Source organism: Moschus berezovskii, chromosome 28, assembly GCF_049115385.1.
Source record: "Moschus berezovskii isolate FMDL1 chromosome 28, NW_MosBer_1.0, whole genome shotgun sequence".
Lineage (NCBI taxonomy): Eukaryota > Metazoa > Chordata > Mammalia > Artiodactyla > Moschidae > Moschus > Moschus berezovskii.
This window is the reverse complement of record NC_142487.1, coordinates 23,287,775-23,306,500: the sequence shown is the minus strand read 5'-3', so window position 1 is coordinate 23,306,500 and position 18,726 is coordinate 23,287,775. Positions and strand designations below refer to the sequence as shown.

Genomic DNA, 18,726 nt, shown 5'->3' with positions numbered 1-18,726 from the left:
ATATTAAAAAAAAATAAAACCATAAACATTGCACTTGCCTGTTAGAAACCTTGTGATCTAGAAAGACGCTATTGTTCACTTGTGATCCATAAAGGTGAAGGAAGATTTTTTTTTCCCCGCTTTCTCCAGCCCTGAAAGTTGAGTAAAAATGTTTAAGTTTAGGGAAAACGTGCATGGAATGTTTGTTCAAATATTTATACAGGTTTGGGGCCCCGTGGATGATGCCAAAGCGCGGTCTCAGAGGTGCCTTTTTAGGAACTGACAGCTGTAAGTCATTCAGAGGCTCGGATGTACCGGCCAACCTGAGAGCCCTGCAATCTACCGGCGTTAAGCGGGCGGTGGGCTCCACGGCCACGCGGCAGCGGCGCCCTGCGGCCTCGGGAGGGTCCCGCGGGGGGCGTCCGCCCAGGCTCTGGGGGCGCGGGGCGAAGTTCACGGGCGGGCCGCCCCGCTGCTCCGGGAGAAGCCGGGGGCCGGCGGGCCGCCCCGGGACCCCGTTTGGTTCCGCCACCCCGTTTTGTAGGCTGCTGACCACGCAGTCGGAAAACACTGCCCCCCTCTCTCCTTTGGAGCGAGGTCAGAGACGTGGTGCTTTTTCTTTTTTCCTCCCCCCGCCTCCCCCTCCCCGAGTCGGGTTCCCAGGCAGCTGCGTACAATGCTGGGAGCTAGCCAGCAGCAGAGACAGATGGCAGAGTTATTAGATGTGCATCATACGATTCCCTTCCTGCCACTCGCTTTTTAATCAAATTAAAACAAAAAAAAGAGAGAGAGGGAGAGAGAGACAGAGAGGGGGAGTCAATTAACTGCATTTGTATTCCGCTCAATAATGGACCCTGCTCCACTTCTACCCTAAGGCGGTTGAGTTGGAAATTTTTAGAGAAGAAAGGGTGCCTAGAACCACCACCACCGACACCACCCCCAAAAAAGAATTTTAAAGCAAACTAGGAAAGAAAGTTGCGAGGGGGGGGAGGAGGGGGAAAGAGTGAAGACGGCAGAAATGTGTCCGAATCGGCGTTATTCGAGGAACTAACAAAAAGCACCGCCGCCGCCGCCGCCGTCGGAAAAGTCGCAGCGGCGCGGCGCCCGCGCGGGCCCGGCCCCGTCCGCAGCCGGGCCGCCTTCCAGCGCCGCTGCGCGAGCGGAGCCTGACGGCAGCGCCGCCCCCCGCCCGCCCGGAATGGTCTCTTCCTGCTTTGCATATTCGCCACGCTTGGCCCGGCCATATGGGAAAATGCAACTGAAGGAATTGTGGTGAAAAAAGGGACAGCGAGTTTGCAATAAAAGTTGTTAGAGTGGTCCCGAGCAGAAAAAAGAACCCGAGGCCATGTACTGCGCATACACGATCCCGGGCATGGGCGGCAGCTCTCTGATGTACTACTATAATGGCAAGGCGGTAAGCGGACGCGGGCTGCGGGGTTTTTTTTTTTTTTTTTTTGACAAGTTTTATTGTCGCCGGGTTGAGCATCCTCCTAGGCCGTGATCATGGTTTCGCAAAAGTTGTCGCAGGACGGCCGCACCTTCCTCGGTGCCGTGAAATGGTCAGCCTCTGCCAGTTCCTAGGGTACCGTGGAGGTTTTTCTTTCTGATTTTTTTTTTGGGGGGGCGCCCTCCCTGAGTTGGTGTGGGGGAATGGAAAATAGGATGGATTTCAGAGCTTTAGAAAGTTTGCAGTCAAGGTAGAGTGGGGAGCTGGGAAGATGCAAAAAAGGGAAAGAAAAAAGAAAAGGACTTTTGGAAAATTCTGCTTCCTTCCAAATGACTTGTTTAAAAAGGAAAAGCAGCTAGTGGGAAAGCTCCCGTTAGGCTGAGAAGAATTTGGCGGGGGCGGGGGGGGGGGGGTTAAGTTTCTCCCTGGACTGAGGTTCTGTGATATCCAGTCTTACGAAGTTAAAAGCTTAAGTTAAATGGGTTTACTGCAAAGAATCTGAGAGGTTGAAATAGAGCAAAAACATGGAACTGAGACATCTGATTAAGAAATAGATTATATAAGCCTTTTTTTTTAAGCCAAAAAGGGGAAGGAAAAAAACCAAAAAAGAGGGACCCATTCATGCATGTAACAATATTGTAAGTTATTTGTGTTGTGTGGCTTCTTTCCTCATTTTCCCCCCTTCCAACAGAAACGCTTTATTTAAGAAAAAAAAAATGTGTTTGGTATTTTGTGCATAACCCCAGCAGAAGGTTTATACTTGCCATCTGGAGGTTTATTTTTTTTTTTTTCCCTTCCATGGGGCCCACTGAAGGAAAAGGATTTCAATATTTTCAAATCGGTATGTGGGGATCTCCGGAAGAGTTGTTAGGAAATTAGAGAAACAAAATTTTATTATTGGAAGATAGAAAAAGAGAACAAGGGAGAGTGAAAAGCAGCCTTTTACAAACTGATGTCTTTGTGTACCTTGAACTTCATTTGGATTGATCTTAATCGGGTTGTGAGAGTTGGGCCAAAAGGGACCGATCAGAGCTTTAAGAAGGCCCAGTTCAGCTGTAGCGATTGGCGCAGGGAATTAACGTGTGTGTGGCGTTCTGTGTGTGTGAATGTGTATACGTGTCGATGTATGGATAACGGTTATTTCTAGCTGAGCATATACTGGAATGCACACACGTATACACAAGTGTTGGAGGGTGCAGGATGTTTTAGGAAGATGAATAATTTCATTCAAGAAAATAGTTTTATGAATGAGCAACTCCTGAAAGAATACTTTTCTTTGGAAAAGTGCGAGTAAATCATCAAAAGTTTATAAAACTGTCCTGTTTTTATCTTTTTTAAAAAGAGAGAGAGCCTAATGGGTAATTAGAAAAATAGTTAAGTGTAGGAAGGGAAATACAATTTTAACACAAATGACTGATCAGGTAAAGTGGTTAAATTTGTAAACATAAATCATAGGATTATGTAACTTCTTTTATTAAAAAAAGTGCCTAATTTGCAATTGGTAGTTTCTCACATGTAGTTCTTAAGACTTTTGCCTGTTATGTTTTTGACATTCCCATGCTTAACATAGTCAGCCAGTACCTTTAATTTTAATGCACTTTTAATGAAAATTTTGCAAGTGATGTTATCACAGTCAGTAAGAAAAATCATCTCAGAATAGAATAAACAGATTCAGGAATTATATGACCCTTATGTATTATAAGAATACTGCAATGAATATAATTTTCCAGAGTTTTTAGTCTTTAGGGATTACCCGTGATGTGATTTTTTTATATGTTAATTGTTAATTTTGCGTCTGAAATGTCTGAACTGACATTTTAGTTGAAGTTTTGGACATTTTAACACTCTTTTAGCCAAAAGGAATTTTAAAAAATATGTGTTCCCATTCCCACAGCATGCCAGTTGCCTCTATCATAAGAAAATGCTGAATATGACATCATATCACTAATATGCCCTCTCAGTTGCCAAATATTTTGGTTGTTAGATTTTTTTTTTTTTGAGAGGATGGTACTCATAAAATCAAGATCGCTCTGTCACAGGAAATGTATTTATAGGCACTGTTTTAAGGCTCTTATTAAAAACAAATCTGGTGGTGTGTATCTCTATTGATTCAAACACTAGAAAGAGGCAAATTGTACATACATTATAGTTAGAAAAAAATAGCCATTTGGAACAACAGGAGAAAGCATTTGAGACCACGGATGCTTACCAGTTCTTCATTTTAGCTTTAAGAAACAGGCAACAAGGTCCAGTTGTATGTGTTCTTGGATGGAACCAGTTCTATACCATTTTTAAAAATTGCCTCATGCGTACACTGGAGAAGCAGATTTTTGTTTATTCTACAGTGTGTATTGTACTGGCTCTAATTCTGCATTCAGCGGCTTTTGATTTGGTGCCAGACATCTTGTGGAGATTGTGTATGCCATGCGTTAATTGTTCAAAATGCCCATCGAAAAGACTTTACATTTCTTGAGTTTCGTTGTTGTTTGGGGTTTGTATATCCATGCATTTCTGTGGGGATGTGCTCTGATGACCAACGTGTGTTTTAACCTAAATGGTTGGAGTTAAGTGTGATCAGCTATTTGTTCCACAAGCTTCCTGCTGAAGGCTGCACAGCACTGAATTCCTTCTTTTTTTTCCCAGTGACAAGTCAATTACTTGTTTAAATTCAGTTTGAACTCTCTGAACTGAAAGAGGCCAGAGGAAGCAGGTTTTCCCTGTGAATAAACAAAAGAAGAAAAATGTAAAATCATTCCAAAACACTGTGATTTTAGATTGTGGAAAGAGTACAATTAAGCATTACAGCAGTTCTGATTTCTTCTTTTTTGAACTGGCAACTACGTATAGGGTTTGCAAATTCAATTTTCCTCTAACTCCCCAGCAAGGGAAGTAGTATAATCAGTGATATTTTAGAACAAACAAAGAAAAATGTGGATTTTCTATTACCTTCAGTTGTGAAGTGTTTCCATAACCATAGCCCTGCAACATATTATTTCCTTCTTTCTGTAAAATATTGAACCTGTCCTGAACTGTGGACTTTGGAAGTCAAAACCTACCAAAAAAAAAAAAAATTCATAATCCTAGAGCTATCAAAGGCTAAATCTTGAATATAAACCAGAGTGTAATTTTTTTAAAAAAAGATTAACTTCTCCTCAGGTGAGAGTTTAATGACTTTGACCAACATGAATTGTGTGATTTCTTTTCTCTGTGAATGAGGGGTTTCAATACAAATGAATTCCATTCTCAGCTAAATAAAAAATTTGAAAGCACTGCTACCTAACTGTGGGAGAGAGGATTTTTGCAGAGAAAATCAGTAGTTTCTTTTAAGAGTTCTGAACATAAGCATCCATCAGATTATTTCGCTATGTCTGTCCTCATGGACAGCAGTATCAGACGTTACCTGGTCCACCATAAGTATAGTTTTAGTTCTACATTTTGATTTTTATAACTGCTTACATATTCTTATTCATTGAATAAGAATTTTAATAAGTATTTGGTCAGATTCCACCTATCTAAAAATAAAGCAGTTCCACAAAGATAAAATTATGGCAAATGAAATTGAAAACAAAAGTGGCGAAATTTCCTCCTAATGGTAATTTAAGATCGCATCATCAACGCTCGCCAGCGTGTGCATGTGTTAAACGGTATAGAGAAACCTATAATTATTGTAATTGCTCTTTTCGCTTTATACTAACAAGCTTCAAACCATGTTTCAAACTAGTTGTTTTGAAATAGTTATTTGTCAAGTCATCAAATCTCAGAAAGTAAATGGTAATGAGCTTTATATTCTGACTGTTGGTCATAAGATATAGCTTTTTAACTCCATAACGTTGAGAGAGGAGGATGGTTGTTCATTTTTTTCTGATATCGAGGCCAAAAGATAAAATAATTTCATGATTCCTCGCTAAGATGGGAAAAAAAGGAACATTTTAATTCCCAGATCTCTCAATTTGGAATATGTTCTTAGGAGAAAGTTTTTCTCTGAATAAGTCAAAATCTCAGCCACCTAAATTGTTTGAAGCTAAAAATCAGGATATGAAGTGTTTAGCTTTTTTTTTTTTTTTCAGGTACCACAGGAAGTGCTAACATAGGAAGCTTAATATCTAAATAGCACCAGTAATAATATTTTCCAGTGCATTTTACATATCTCCATTTCTTTGTAAACCTCACAGTTGGTCCCTGTAGCCTCATGCAGGTAGGAACTAGGTTTTAAAGTTTTCAGTGGTATATCAACTATGTAAATTCCATTTAGTATTTTTGGAAGCTATTTCATAGACTTATTATTTTCAGAACCATGATTATAAATGAAACTAGCTAGTATAAGTGCATTACTTTAAAAAAATGATTGTTTAGCTACTATTACAGAGCAAAAATTTACTTAGGTTCAAACGAATATAATTTTTCAATTCCCCACTGATTCAAGAAAACAGGACATATCAATGAGAAAAAAGCATGCAAGAAAAACTTCCTTAAGTGAGCATATTTTGGAGGATGGATGACAATATAAAGCATTTTAATTTACTCATTTTAAAATAACAATGAAGTTTTTCTTTTTTTCCTTCTGTGCCTGATTGCTTATGAGAAAATTGTGTTGATTTTGTTCTGTAGGTTTAAGTTTGTAAAAAGATTCACCAGATGCATAATCTTGATATTGTGGCTACATCTTGTTCTTCTGCCTCTGATTAAATTTCCAAAAAATCACTGCGTGAGATTCACAGATGCCAGTTTGAACATTACTCTGGGACTAGCTTCTTAGAAAAGTTGGACCGGTTACATATTTGGTTAATTTTATTTAACCTCTAATCTCTGGTAGGTTTGAACAGTTTGAGTATCGTGCTGACAATTGATAAGCATCCTTGGAGCACTGGGTGATGGCATTGTCTCAAGGAGAATGAGGAGAAAGGACAGTGGAACACGGGAGAGAGGGCTTAGGGAGAAGAGTGGCCAGGAAAAGAGGCCTGATAGCTGTTGCAGTCTGTAAATACCTTTCCAACTGATCTACAGGATATTGTGCTGAAGAATGCTTGTTTCCTGTTTCACTATAAATGTGGCTTGTATTACACTCCCTATTTGTGTTTTGTTTTATTTTGTTGTTGCTGCTGTTGTTTTTTACCTGAAATTGCAGTACCACTACAGAGGCTTGAGAATTAGCGATTTCTTCCTTGTAACTTATTTTGTAAATTGTTTTAGCAGAGTTTGATTTTAGATGTTGCCCTGCTTCATGATTCTCAATGTTATGTGAGTGTTTTTAAGCCCACCTGCAACTTCTATCACTGTGATGCCACTGAGGGGGAAAAAATGCTTTTGTGTCATTTCTTTAGAATCACTGTTCAGGCTGTATATATGGTCAGCAACCTGCCATCAGGAGATTCATTTTTAAAAATCTTAATATCTAATCCCCTGAAGATATATAGATAGGGTGTGACAGTCTTAATAGTAGTTAGGATTCAGGTTTACTCTTATTATCTTAAAAGAAATGCAGGAAGGAAGTATTTGCTCTGTATATCAAACAGACTTGTAACTGAGCATCTCAGGACTTGTAACTGAGAATCTCAGGTCCTCCCTGAGGACCGCCAGGCTCCTTCCCCTTTTGCCTCTAGTATCCTCAGTGTTACAAAAGAGCTAAGTTTTCACAGTCAGTAATTTTAGACTTAAGTCTTTCAGAGTTCATATATTTGGGACTTTAAATTAGCCCTTAGTACTTCAAATATAACTCTCAAGTGACATAGGGTAAAGTTATATGTGATAAAGTTTATTGATTACAACCGTAAGATTTGGAACTCTGTGTATTTATAAAATGTTTATAATCTATTCAGGAAGTCATCATAGTCCTTAAAAGAAGCAAGTATCTGTATATCAGAAGACACAGAGGAATAGTCACAAAACTGAAAGAGCTACTTGTATGAAATCATTATATTTTGAAGTATGAAGTGATCTGCTAAAAAGCTATTCATGGAGTTTTCAGAAAACTTCACTCGTTGGAGGCTTTTGAACATTTTAGCAGCTGTAATAAACTATTTGGCACATTTATTGAAGCATCTTACGCATACAGATACTATTGCATTTTGTTCAGCAAAACAAATTTATTCTTCTGAAGAACCGTTCTTAAGGTTTGGAGCTTGAAAATGGTTTGAGAATTAGGTGTGACTGCACTTCAACTTTTGGAGACTTTCCTTTCTGCAGTGCTGAAGATTTAGGAGTTAGGTTCCAAACTACAACCTTTTATTAACAGATGTATTTATGTCACAATACCATATTCTGATTAGAATTTTTAACATTCACATTGCTGATATTTGGGTCTTTCCATTCCATGTTGCCTCAAGTCCATACTGAGTTGTCTTCAAATTCTTCTTCCTTATTTCTTCAAGAAAGCTGCACGTGTTAATAGGGGCATTTTATTCAAAAGTAACTTGAAAGGGAGACCATGCCAATATCATTTTATTTGGGAGAGTATCCTGTTTAAAGGCGGCCCACCCCGAAATGGGGATGAAGAGTGGGCTGCAAACACCTGGAAAGTCAGGGGTGGGAGGAGTGTAGGTGATGGTCTAAGCTCAGACTCCACCGGAACAATGCAGGCTGTGGCACCCTCCAGGGACCCGGAGCTGTGCTTTCCTGGAGACCAAATTACACTCCTCTGAAGAGACGGCATGTTGAGGTAATTGGTAGGACCGAGTGGAGAGAGTTGCATTCCAGCTGCTTCCATTGTAGCTGACCTGAAAATGAATAGGGGATGTTAAGAGTGGAGGCTAACATTTGACTTGGGTCTTTCACCTCCACAAACCTAAGGGTGAGAATTATAGAGTCCTGAATGACTGCACCGATAATGATCCTATTCAAGGGGGAATTGCTATGTTGGGGGGGAAAAAAAAAACTCTCACACCATTTTAAAAATAGTTGATGCATTTACCAACCACAGTCCTGTTACTGCAGCCTCTAGAAAGTTTATCCACAGGATGGAAACACTCCTTGTCTTTATCGCCTGCGTCTTGCGTTCTCACCTCTTTGGGTTCCATTCGTTAATGCTCACAATGAAAGACATTTGAGGGTCCTGGAATCTCATCTCCAAGAAAGGAAGCAAACTGGAGTGTCTGCACTCCCTCTTCCCCAGAATGTGTGCTCTTCTTCTTTTTCTTTTTTCTAAGGAGAATGGTGCTGTATTACTCAATAGCTTTTCTCACGAATAAAACAAATTAAATTGATGTTACATGCATATTTAAACCCCATCCAGTTAAGTACTGACGTGATTAAAATAATCAAATGTATTACTTAAAAAATTAAAAAGGATAAATTCTGTACCCCATTATTTTATTGACTTTTAAATATAAATTGCAGAAATGTTTACATTCCTGATGGCATTATTAAGCTAAACTGACAAATCAGAGGAAAAAAAGTTGATTGCCCAGCACATTATTATTTCTGCACCTGTTATTACAATTCAGAAGTGGAGCCTCCGCACACAGGAGCCGGATGGATGCTGTTTTCTTAGGCCTCCTTTGTGTGACATGGGGGTTGGGATAAATGTTTAACAAGTGTAGTTTCACTTTGTAGTGCCTTTTTGCGTGTTGATGTGATTAAAAGACTACAATGTTTTTCATGTAGCTTTGAAATTAATATGCAAATAATAGGGGATGGTCGAGCTCTTCTGTACTAACTGCACTAAGCCTCCCTCCCTAAGCAGAATGGCGGAGGGTGGGGGTGCGGGTATCGGCTTTTTAGTAGACGTTGTTTAAGTATGTGTTTAGTCGCTAAGTCCTGTCCAGCTCTTTGCGACCCCATGGGCTGTAGCCCGCCAGGCCCCTCTGTCCATGGGGATTCTCCAGGCAAGAATGCTGAAGTGTGTTGCCTTGCCCTCCTCCCAACCCAGGGATCGAACCCAGGTCTCCCACATTGCAGGCAGATTCTTTACCTTCTGAGCCACCTGGGGAGCCCTGTTTATAAGTAGCACCAACTTTTCATCTCTGCCTTGTGAATCTGTAAGGGGAAAGAAGGGAAGAAGAGGGGCATATCAGATTAATTTAGGTAGGGTTGCAGATCTGAGCTGGAAATCCTTGAGAATTTTCTTGTTATGTATTGGCCAGGAGCTTGGTAGACTTTGAGTCAGTGTTTCAAGCCAGTAAGTTCCCTACCATTGTCAGTGGTTTGGTTTGAAATGTGTGTTTTTCTTTAGTTTATTTCCTCCTCGTCTTCATCATGCAGAATCATTTTTCAAACATCTGAGCATAGGTGGCAATGATTGTTGGTGAATATGATTCCAGAATTTTTGGGGTGTTCATTGTCCACAATTAACTTCACAGAGAGAAATCTAAACTTCCTGAGGCCAGTGGAATAGATAATGCCCTATTTTTTTTTTTCTTCTTTAGGTTGTTTGAGTATGTCATTATATTCCTAGAAATGTAATAACATTAGATTTGGACTGAGATAGTTTGAGTTTGTAAAGAAGCGGTTAAAGTGCCATTATTTCCTCCTGGAAGGTACTAATCAACACTGTTCATATGAGTTTAGATTTTGTCCTGTGTAATAATTTAAATTCCTAGGTTTTAATAAGACTTATAATTTGTAGCATGGATCCCACTTAATCTCCCCCCTGGCTTCACAGCAAAATGTTTACATGAATGAACTCTTAATTTTTATATCAGCTATTTAACTTCTGTCTTTCCAGAGTTAATACTATTTCCATAATTAAGCATATTCAACAGTTAGTTCCATCAGAGTATATCTTTAAGATGCTGTTCTTGTCTTTTTTCAAAGCCATCTGTTGGCTAGGTCAGCAGAGAAATGGGGGCCTGGTTTTATTTTAAGGCAAGTAAGTTATTACTCTACTATTGTATTAGACATTAAGCGTCAGAGAAAGTAAAAGATAAAATTCCATCATATTTTCAGTTTGTTACATTTGCAGCAGAAGTATGTGTGCCCAAATTGGTTATTTTCAACTCATGACAGCTGTGATATTTAAAATGATCACAGCTGTTGTGACTTAAAATTGATTTTTCTATTAACACCTGAGAAAAAGACCTGTGCCATATTAGAAACTTAAATAAGGTAACTGTAAAATTAGATATGTTGATGTGAATCTGGTAATCGTCCTTCCCAGAGGTTGCATAGTGCAGCAAACCTCTTGCTTGCTTGCAGGGAATGAGCTGAAACTGCTCAAAATAGATGCGTGCTTGTTAAATGCATTTACCTTTCAAAGAATTCACGTAATAGCAGATTTTCTTGGCCCAACTTACAGTGTCAGTTGCTAATAAAACCTTTAAGGATTCAGTTGACTTAATTAAACTCCAGAAGGATGACTTACATGAATCACTATGAGATCCTAACCTCTCAACTTTTTTTTTTTTTCCACCTTTCAGCTATGACACTGAAAAATGCAAACCCACACAAAGTTGTTCCTTATGGAGGAAATTTTGGTTTTGTGGCCCTTTTTCTCCATTGTTTTTAAATTATGAAAAAAAAACAGATGAAAAAGGAGAAACAAATTATGCCTAAGCAAATTATGCCTAGGCTAGCACTTGTTTGGGGAATCTGTCATACATTTTTTCAGGATCCCTTGACAGGTCTCTTTTAACCTGATTTAGAAAGAGATGGTGCATCCTGCCTGTGTTTGGTTGAGCTATTTTGATGGTGACCTTCTCAGGACACTCAGTGTTGGGATCTTGAATGTGTTAGGATATCAGTCACCTATTTAACAATAACCTAGGCAAGTGTAGGTATTGGGATAGTTTCACATTTTGAAGTGGATGATACGGTGTATAAAATACACGGCTGGCCTGATGCGAAATTATTTATAGATAATCGTGCCTTCTCAGATGCATTACCAATAGGGAGCTATGTAGATTAAACTCCTTGGCTGGTCCTAGGCTTTTTACCTGTGTAACTCAATCAGAATTGAAAGCATGACAGCCTTTATGATGATAAATGTATGGCCAGATCAGAGAAAGGACGGATGGATGGGTGGATAGATGGATAGATGACATAACTAGACAGTAATAGATAATGCCAATTATTTTATTACTCAACTTGCTTATTCATCAAAAATTTACATACACTGTATTATTTTGGTTGTTGTTTAGAATACATTTGTGGAAAATAATAAACATTTCCCATCACATAATCAAGTCACAGTACAGATGGTTCCAAAAGTTCTAGAATGATCATAGGTGATTTGTTTCCCAGTAATAAGCTAGGACTGATGAGTACCACAAGATCAAAAGATAAACACGTCACTTATGAAGTGATCAGGAATACAAGTGGATATTTTCTTGTTTGACTAGAAGGAAGATACTTCTAGCGAGGACCATTGTTTCTGTGAAGATTTATGAAAATGGAAGTGGATATTCAACATACTCTGATTGCAGATGGATATCTTTGGGGACTGTGGCACACCCCCCCAGGGGACACAGGGCAGTATCTGGAAAATATGTGATTGTCCCCACGGCAGGAGTGGAGTGAGGGTTTGTGCCTATCATTCAGTGGGTAGAAGCCAGTGGCGCTGTCTTATCACCCTGTAGTACAGAGGGCAGCCCCTGCTCATGCCGAGGTTGAGAAGTCCTACTTTACAAGTAGTATATCTGGACCTGGGTAATTAATTCCTGGCATGGTGAACCATCTTACGAATGGTGGTAGCTTCCTTTTCTTTTTTCTTCGCTCCTTTCCTTTCCTTTTTCTCTTCGCTTTTCCTTTTCTTCTCAAACAGTTCTCTCTTCTCTAGAGTAAGACACTACAGGATTACCCAGGTGTTTTCATCATGTACCCTGAAAATGCGAAATTTTATTTCCAGTGTTGTAAATATAGTACATTATTTGCAAATCAACTGGAATGGCTTCCAAACAACTGTTAAGATATGTTGAGTCAATAAGGTACATATCTCCATACCCTGAACATATATTGATATCTTACTTTTCAGAATACCTGGAATTCTCTCACAGTATAACCATTGGTTTATTGGAATCATCCAAAAGGAAAACATTTTTACCATTAATTTTTTTCTGCAGAACATAAAAAGGAAATAAATAAGGGTAAAGAAACTAATAAAGTTGAGTATTTTTGGCAATAAGGATATTTTTGCATCATTACCCAGGGCCTCTGGACCAAGAAAAGATTACAGATGAGAACCAGCATTAACGACTTTCTGTCCAGCTTTCCCAGCAGCGCCGCTTCTTTCTCCACCCACAACTGGGGGTCTCTCTTCCTGCCACTGCTGTGCTCCCATCAGTGTCGGATAACTCTTGGCAGTGATTTGGAAGTGATTTTAAAACCTTGATTGCCTTCCCTAGCATCCTGGGGAGGAAGGTGGCGGTATCTGGTGGCAGAGTCTTACACCTGCCAACTTGTGGAACCCAGAAGCACACCTTATGTCTTAGATGCCAGGATGTGGAGAGAGCGGCCAAGTCTGACAGTAACTGCTGCTGCTCTTCAGTTTCCTCCCCATGCCATGCAGGGTTCTCCAGGGCTCCAGGAAGTAGAGATGGCAGCCATCGGGGTGACAGCTCTGATTGGAAGTCTGTCTTTGCTGTTGGATATGCTCTCAGTTGGGCTTCCCTGGTGACTCAGTGGTAAAGAATCCACCTGCCAATGCAGGAGACTTGGGTTCAATCACTGGTTCGGGAAGATCCCCTGGAGAAGGAAGTGGCAACCCACTCCAGTGTTATTGCCTGGGAAACCCCACGGACAGAGGAGCCTGGCAGGCTACAGTCCATGGTGTCGCAAAAGATTTGGACACAACTTGGTGACTAAATAACAGAGAATGACGACAGCAACGTGCTTCCAGCGATTGCCCAGCCCATTGGCGGTTCCGTTTCAATTATACCTCACACGTATCTTCAGGCTCTGCGCTGAGAATCTTCCTATTCCCTAACTAGCTTAGTGCAGCACAGTTCTGTAAAATCACATTGATACCTTTGGGTTTTACTGTGTCTGTCAGAACTGAAGCCGTTCTGAGATGGCCCTAAGTCTACATTTATTTTGGTGGGGTTTCTGCTTTTTATTGCGTAGAGTTGACTGTGTTCAAAGTGAACAGTGGAAAAGAAACTATGTTTATGTGTATGTCAGGCGAGAAATGAAGATGAGCATTTCTGATGATCATTTCATTGATTTGCATATTTCTGTTTCTGGGAGATAGTAATTTTTTTAATTACAAATTTGCTTTAAGGTAGAGCTCTTTGAAAAAGCATGGATCTTGCTTTTACTTTTGATCAGTTATCGATTATCTGTGTTGGACTCTCAATAACATTCTTCTGTTCAAGTTTCACTCTCTGAATATTCTTAGGATTACAACTTGCTTATGCATTGTTTTGGGAATGTTATTCAGAGAGCCTGCTTTTGTGGTATTTGTCAGGTATGTATGGAGTCTAAAAATCAGTCTTACTGTGAATTTCTGTAATTACGAGGAAAGTGGTTTACAGCTGAAATAAAGCTTTCATTAATACTTCACTGTAGCGATAGTTAATATTTAATAAAGGACACATGCAACTCTCAGTTCTTTCTGATTGCTTTCTCAAACACCTTCCAATTTCACCCTTCCTGCATCTCAGTAACGTAAATGGTCCAAATGTTGTTAACCCATTTTGCAGTCTGGGTAGAAAGTCAGTTCCTCAGTGACACTGGCCACATTCCATGTGCTCGGAAGTTGCATGAGGTGGTTAGTGGCTGTTGTTTTGGACAGCACAGATATAGAACGTTGGTGTCATTGAAGAAGGTTCCTTTGGACATTGCTGGTCTGGGAAATGATAGCGTTACAGGATTAACTCACTTGCTCAAGATCATATGGATTATAACAGAACTAGAGGCACCTCAGCTGTGTATTTCAGTGTTTTTATGAATTTCCGTAGCTTTATGTTCAGCACACATCTGAAGTGAAGAATGGATCGTTTACTGCTACCTAACATTCTAGTGAATATCATCTTTTTTTTTTTTTAAGTTTTATATTTAAAATGGATAACCAGCAGGGACCTACTATAGAACACATGGAACTCGGCTCAGTGCTATGAGGCAGCCTAGAAGAGAGGAGTGTGGGGAGAATGGTTCCTTGTATATGTACGGCTGAGTCCCTTCACTGTTTATCTGAAACTATCGCAGTGTTGTTTATTAATCGTCTATATCCCAATACAAAATACAAAGTTTAAAAGAAATTTTAAAAAGAAATTTAAAGCTTAATGTAAAGAAACTCTTTAAAGGATACTGCCCTTTGTCTGTCTTCACACAGTCAGACCTTGAAGGACCCTTCTCTGAATAAGAGGTTCTCCATGAGAGGGACTGTGTCTTAATGCATCTTTGTACACTTGTTACCATATTGTGAACAACCAAGGAATGTTTACACGGCCAAGTGAATGAGCCACCCATGCACCGGACATGCCTATGCCTGTGTATACACTTAGGCAAGACTTACGTAGCATGTTGCCTGAGAGCAGGCCTCTGTGGAATTTAGAGAACTCAGGCCTTTGCTCTGGCTATTCTAGTACAAAGTAGAATTTTATTAAAAGAAAAATAGTCGTGTGTATTTATTCGTATAATCCAAATACATCTTCATGATAAGTGAAAAAGTCTCCACGTCTCATCCCGTAATACTCGTTTAGTCCCTAACTTGATTTCATGGTTTTGAAGTCTTCGTATCTTCCAGACAAACTTTCAGTCATTTAGATAGGGCCGGTTCAAAGATTAACATGTGGACTGCTTAAATAATATTTCTTGAGCAAACCAGTGTGTATTGAAAACTTTTATTTAATGTTGTGTTTCTTAAGATTCCTCCAATCCACCATAGCCCAGTGAGATATCTTTGGTAGAATGAGTGAATGAATAAAAATGTCTCTTTTCATTCCTTGGTATCATTAAGTTGGAGAAATGTGAGCGTTGGTGGTAGGATGACCACCTGCAATTCAGTGTGCACATTCGGAATCGTATGGAATACGCTTCACTTATGTCCATGTGTAACAGTGGGCTAGCCCCAGGGTGTTATTAAGCACGGGGAATGAGGGTTTGTGACTTACACCTGTACTGTATTCATGGATGAGATGATTGCACACTGTCCCAGCCTCCTCTTGTTGGAAGTACCAGGAGCCTATATCACTGTCCCATCCTCCTCTTGTTGGAAGTACCAGGAGCCTGTATAGTGGCGCGCCCTGGCTGATGCGTTGTCCTTGAACTTCTAATGCTGTGCACAAGCCATCATTCCTCTTGGTAATAATCGTGGTGTTGAGAGGCATGTGTGTTCTGTGCACTCTTTCAGCTTGTACCCTGTTTAGTTCCTGTTATGCAAATATGGCTTTAAACTTAGCAATTCCAATTTGCATTAATATTTTGGTTTCATATAGCTAGCTATTGCATTTCACAAACAAGTGCATTTTAATGAGTATTGGCAGAATGTAGAAAAAAATGTTATTCATTAAATTCTATTGTAGAAAATGCAGTCATTGGTTGCCAAAATCATTAAGACAAAATATAATGTGTGTTGAGGCCACAGGATATTCCTCTTCGAGAATGTTTGACCCCTCTGGCATTCAGTGCTATTCTTACATCCATAGAAGATGGGGGTTGTTACTGTAAAATAGAAGCCAGAGTACCACTGACATTTGGGTTTATTTTTAAAATGTAAGCATACTTTGTTTTTTTTTTATATTTGCCATCAGACCATAGGGAATTCACCTCTTGAGTTAATGGGAAGGACTTTAAAAGTCATAAACACCAAGTTGTAAAGTAGTGTCTTACATTTTGATGTTCACCCCTAAAATGGGTTTTTTGCAGTTTTATTATTATTATTTTGCTTCCTGAGATATTTATAAAAATTCAGAATGGTAGACATAAAATTTTGTGATAGGCAATATGTGGGAAAAATAAAAATTTTGCAACTGGATTTTCAAAAACGAACTGTTTTAACACGTGGACCTTTAAATGCTGCTGTCATGTTGCCATGGCTTGTGGTCCCTAATGAGTTTTTTTGGTGGTGTTATGGCAGTTGTTTTTTTTTTCCTCCCTAGTCTTCAACTCACTTTTCCCAGAAGGAGAGTTCCAAGCCTTTGAAAATTCTCATGATTTTGCAAATCCACTCTATTTTTGTCTAGAATACAGGAAAGTTAAAACTGTGGCTGGTATGATGCCATGTTTTGAATCCAATTTTAAAGCAACCCTTTGCAACCCAGGGAGTGGAGCTGACATCTTTGTATCTGTAATGAAGATAATTATACCTGCAAGGTGACATCACTCTCGAAGTAACAAATGCAGTCGAAAACTGAGTCTCTGGTCCTCTCTGAATTCTGTAGACCACTTTTGGCATTTAACACTAAACTCCTGTTTCATGCTTGTCGTTTGAGAAGTTGCTTTCAGATGAATTTACTAAAGCTGACTGACACAGGGTTAAATTAATTCTTTTCTTTATTACTCAAAGTGATACAGACCTTTCTTGGACTAATGTAGCTTAATTAGTGGTCAATTAAAACTGAACATTGCTGAATTGAAGTTCTTTGATCAAACTCCCTGGCATGAGTTCTCTTTCTTTAACTAGCCACCATCTTGAATTCATTTGGAATCAGTAGTATAAACAAGTTTAAAACTGGTTCTTTTATAAGAAAGTCAGCAGGCTTGTATAGCTGTGGTTTCTTTTTTTACTTCTGTAGGCGGCAATTCAAAGGCATACTAAATGAAAACAGTACTACACCCTGAAAAAAATACATTTTTAAAAGTAACACTAAGTAGTCAGAAAACAGTCAGTACCCCCACCTCTTTATTCTAGACAGAAGATAAATTTCCCAATTTCAGTGGTTAATTTTGTCATTATGAAGAGGACTAAAAGAAAGCTCCCAGTCCTCACAAAGTCCGCAGTGAAACAAACAACAAGCAAAAATCAAGCTGTGACTTGGGAGGAAGGTAGTTCAGGCACCATTACAACATATATGCAGAGATTTGACCTAAATCTAGTCTTTATTTCCAGCGGGAAAGTATTTCCTCTCTTTGCCTTTGGAGTGGAGAATCAGATACTTTCGTCACTTAGCTGTTGATTTCACCATTTCTTTGCTGGGCCTGTTGTAGCAGTGAGAACTGGTGGTGCTGTGGTATTTCCTACTGATTGCTAGATTGAAACACATATTGCTTTTCTTAGAATTTGGGTGCAATTTTTAAAGAAAAGAGGGATGAGGGGGAACCAGGAATTGGGACAGGAGTAAATCACTAAATATTTGTAAGTATATCAGCCTCTCTGGCAGGCTATGGTCCATAGGGTCGCAGAGTCAAACATGACGAAGTGAGCACACACACACACGTCTTAATATTTAACGTGCCTGTGCTGTTCTAGTGGAAACATAAATCGATACCATTCCGAAATCCCAGTTGTGGAAAGCCTCAGAGCCTAAAAATAACAGAGCTGGCATTCCATTAGTGCTATATATTTTAAAGTATTAATTAAAACTGGCACTTTCGTGCTGGAAATAAAAGTAATATTAGGTTTAAATAGAGCATTTGAGCAGTCTGGAATGGCTTCTTTTAAGTTCTGAGGTTTTCACAGAGGCGAAAAGTACAAGGAAGTTTTGAAGTGCCCATGTCATGTTTTTCCCCATAAATGACAAAATTTTTATAGTTCTCATTATTTATATCCCAAAATTACAGTTATAACCAATAATTAAGATAAAAATTTCATCACTTGACAGAAAGAGGAATTGTTTTGAGTCCTTGTGCCTTTCAGCCCTCTCTTGAGCTCTCTCCCTAAAGGGCTGATTAGAATGTAATAATTGGGGATGATAGCGGGAGGAAAAGGACAATTCCATTTAATTAAAGATAATTTATTTTACTTTAAATCGGTGATGTCCCACATGAATAAGAGTAGATTTAGCAGATGGATTCATTACTGGGTACTGACATCGCGGTTGACATAGAAAGCAAACATTTTCTTTCCGTGTTGTTTTTATTGTCTCTGCACCTGACCGTGGCTGTCATCTGATTTACAGAGCTGTAGACTTCTCCCCCAAATACGCAATTATTGGTTTATCAGGGAAACCCTCTTGAGCCTCTTCTGAATTAAAAAAAAAAAAAGAGGCGAGGAGCTTGAAAAGCTGCTGAAATTCTCAGGACTCCCATTGGAAATGCCATCTCCTCCAGTGACATTTTCTTGACTGATCTTTGAAATAATCTGGTTCCCAGATACCAGGGTAACTTCAGCATTTTGAATGAAGAGTGTCAGATTTCTGTTGGTCTGGGCAAGGTGCTTGCATGAATACTCCTCTAAGAGAACAGGTAACTTGCACGCCGTAGATATGAAAAGTGGTCGTTTGCACTACTTAGGTTCCTATGAGGCCAGATACTGCGGGGCAAGTGAGGTC

General features: G+C 39.4%; 1 protein-coding gene across 21 annotated transcripts in view; it reads left to right on the top strand.

Moving 5' to 3' along the window:
- The window catches only part of TCF4 (transcription factor 4), a 385,990-nt gene that overhangs the window by 277,694 nt on the left and 89,570 nt on the right, over nt 1-18,726 (top strand). For 2 of the 21 annotated variants that reach the window (XM_088833432.1, XM_088833436.1), the window contains exon 1: nt 1,185-1,393. The exons of 16 other annotated variants lie outside the window; for them this stretch is intronic. In XM_088833432.1, the coding sequence (XP_088689558.1) occupies nt 1,325-1,393 (69 nt within the window). In that variant the 5' untranslated portion in view covers nt 1,185-1,324. Of the gene's footprint in view, nt 1-1,184; nt 1,394-1,541; nt 1,562-18,726 lie in introns of those variants that run through there. 3 more of the 21 variants (XM_088833431.1, XM_088833430.1, XM_088833435.1) reach the window with 2 other exon arrangements.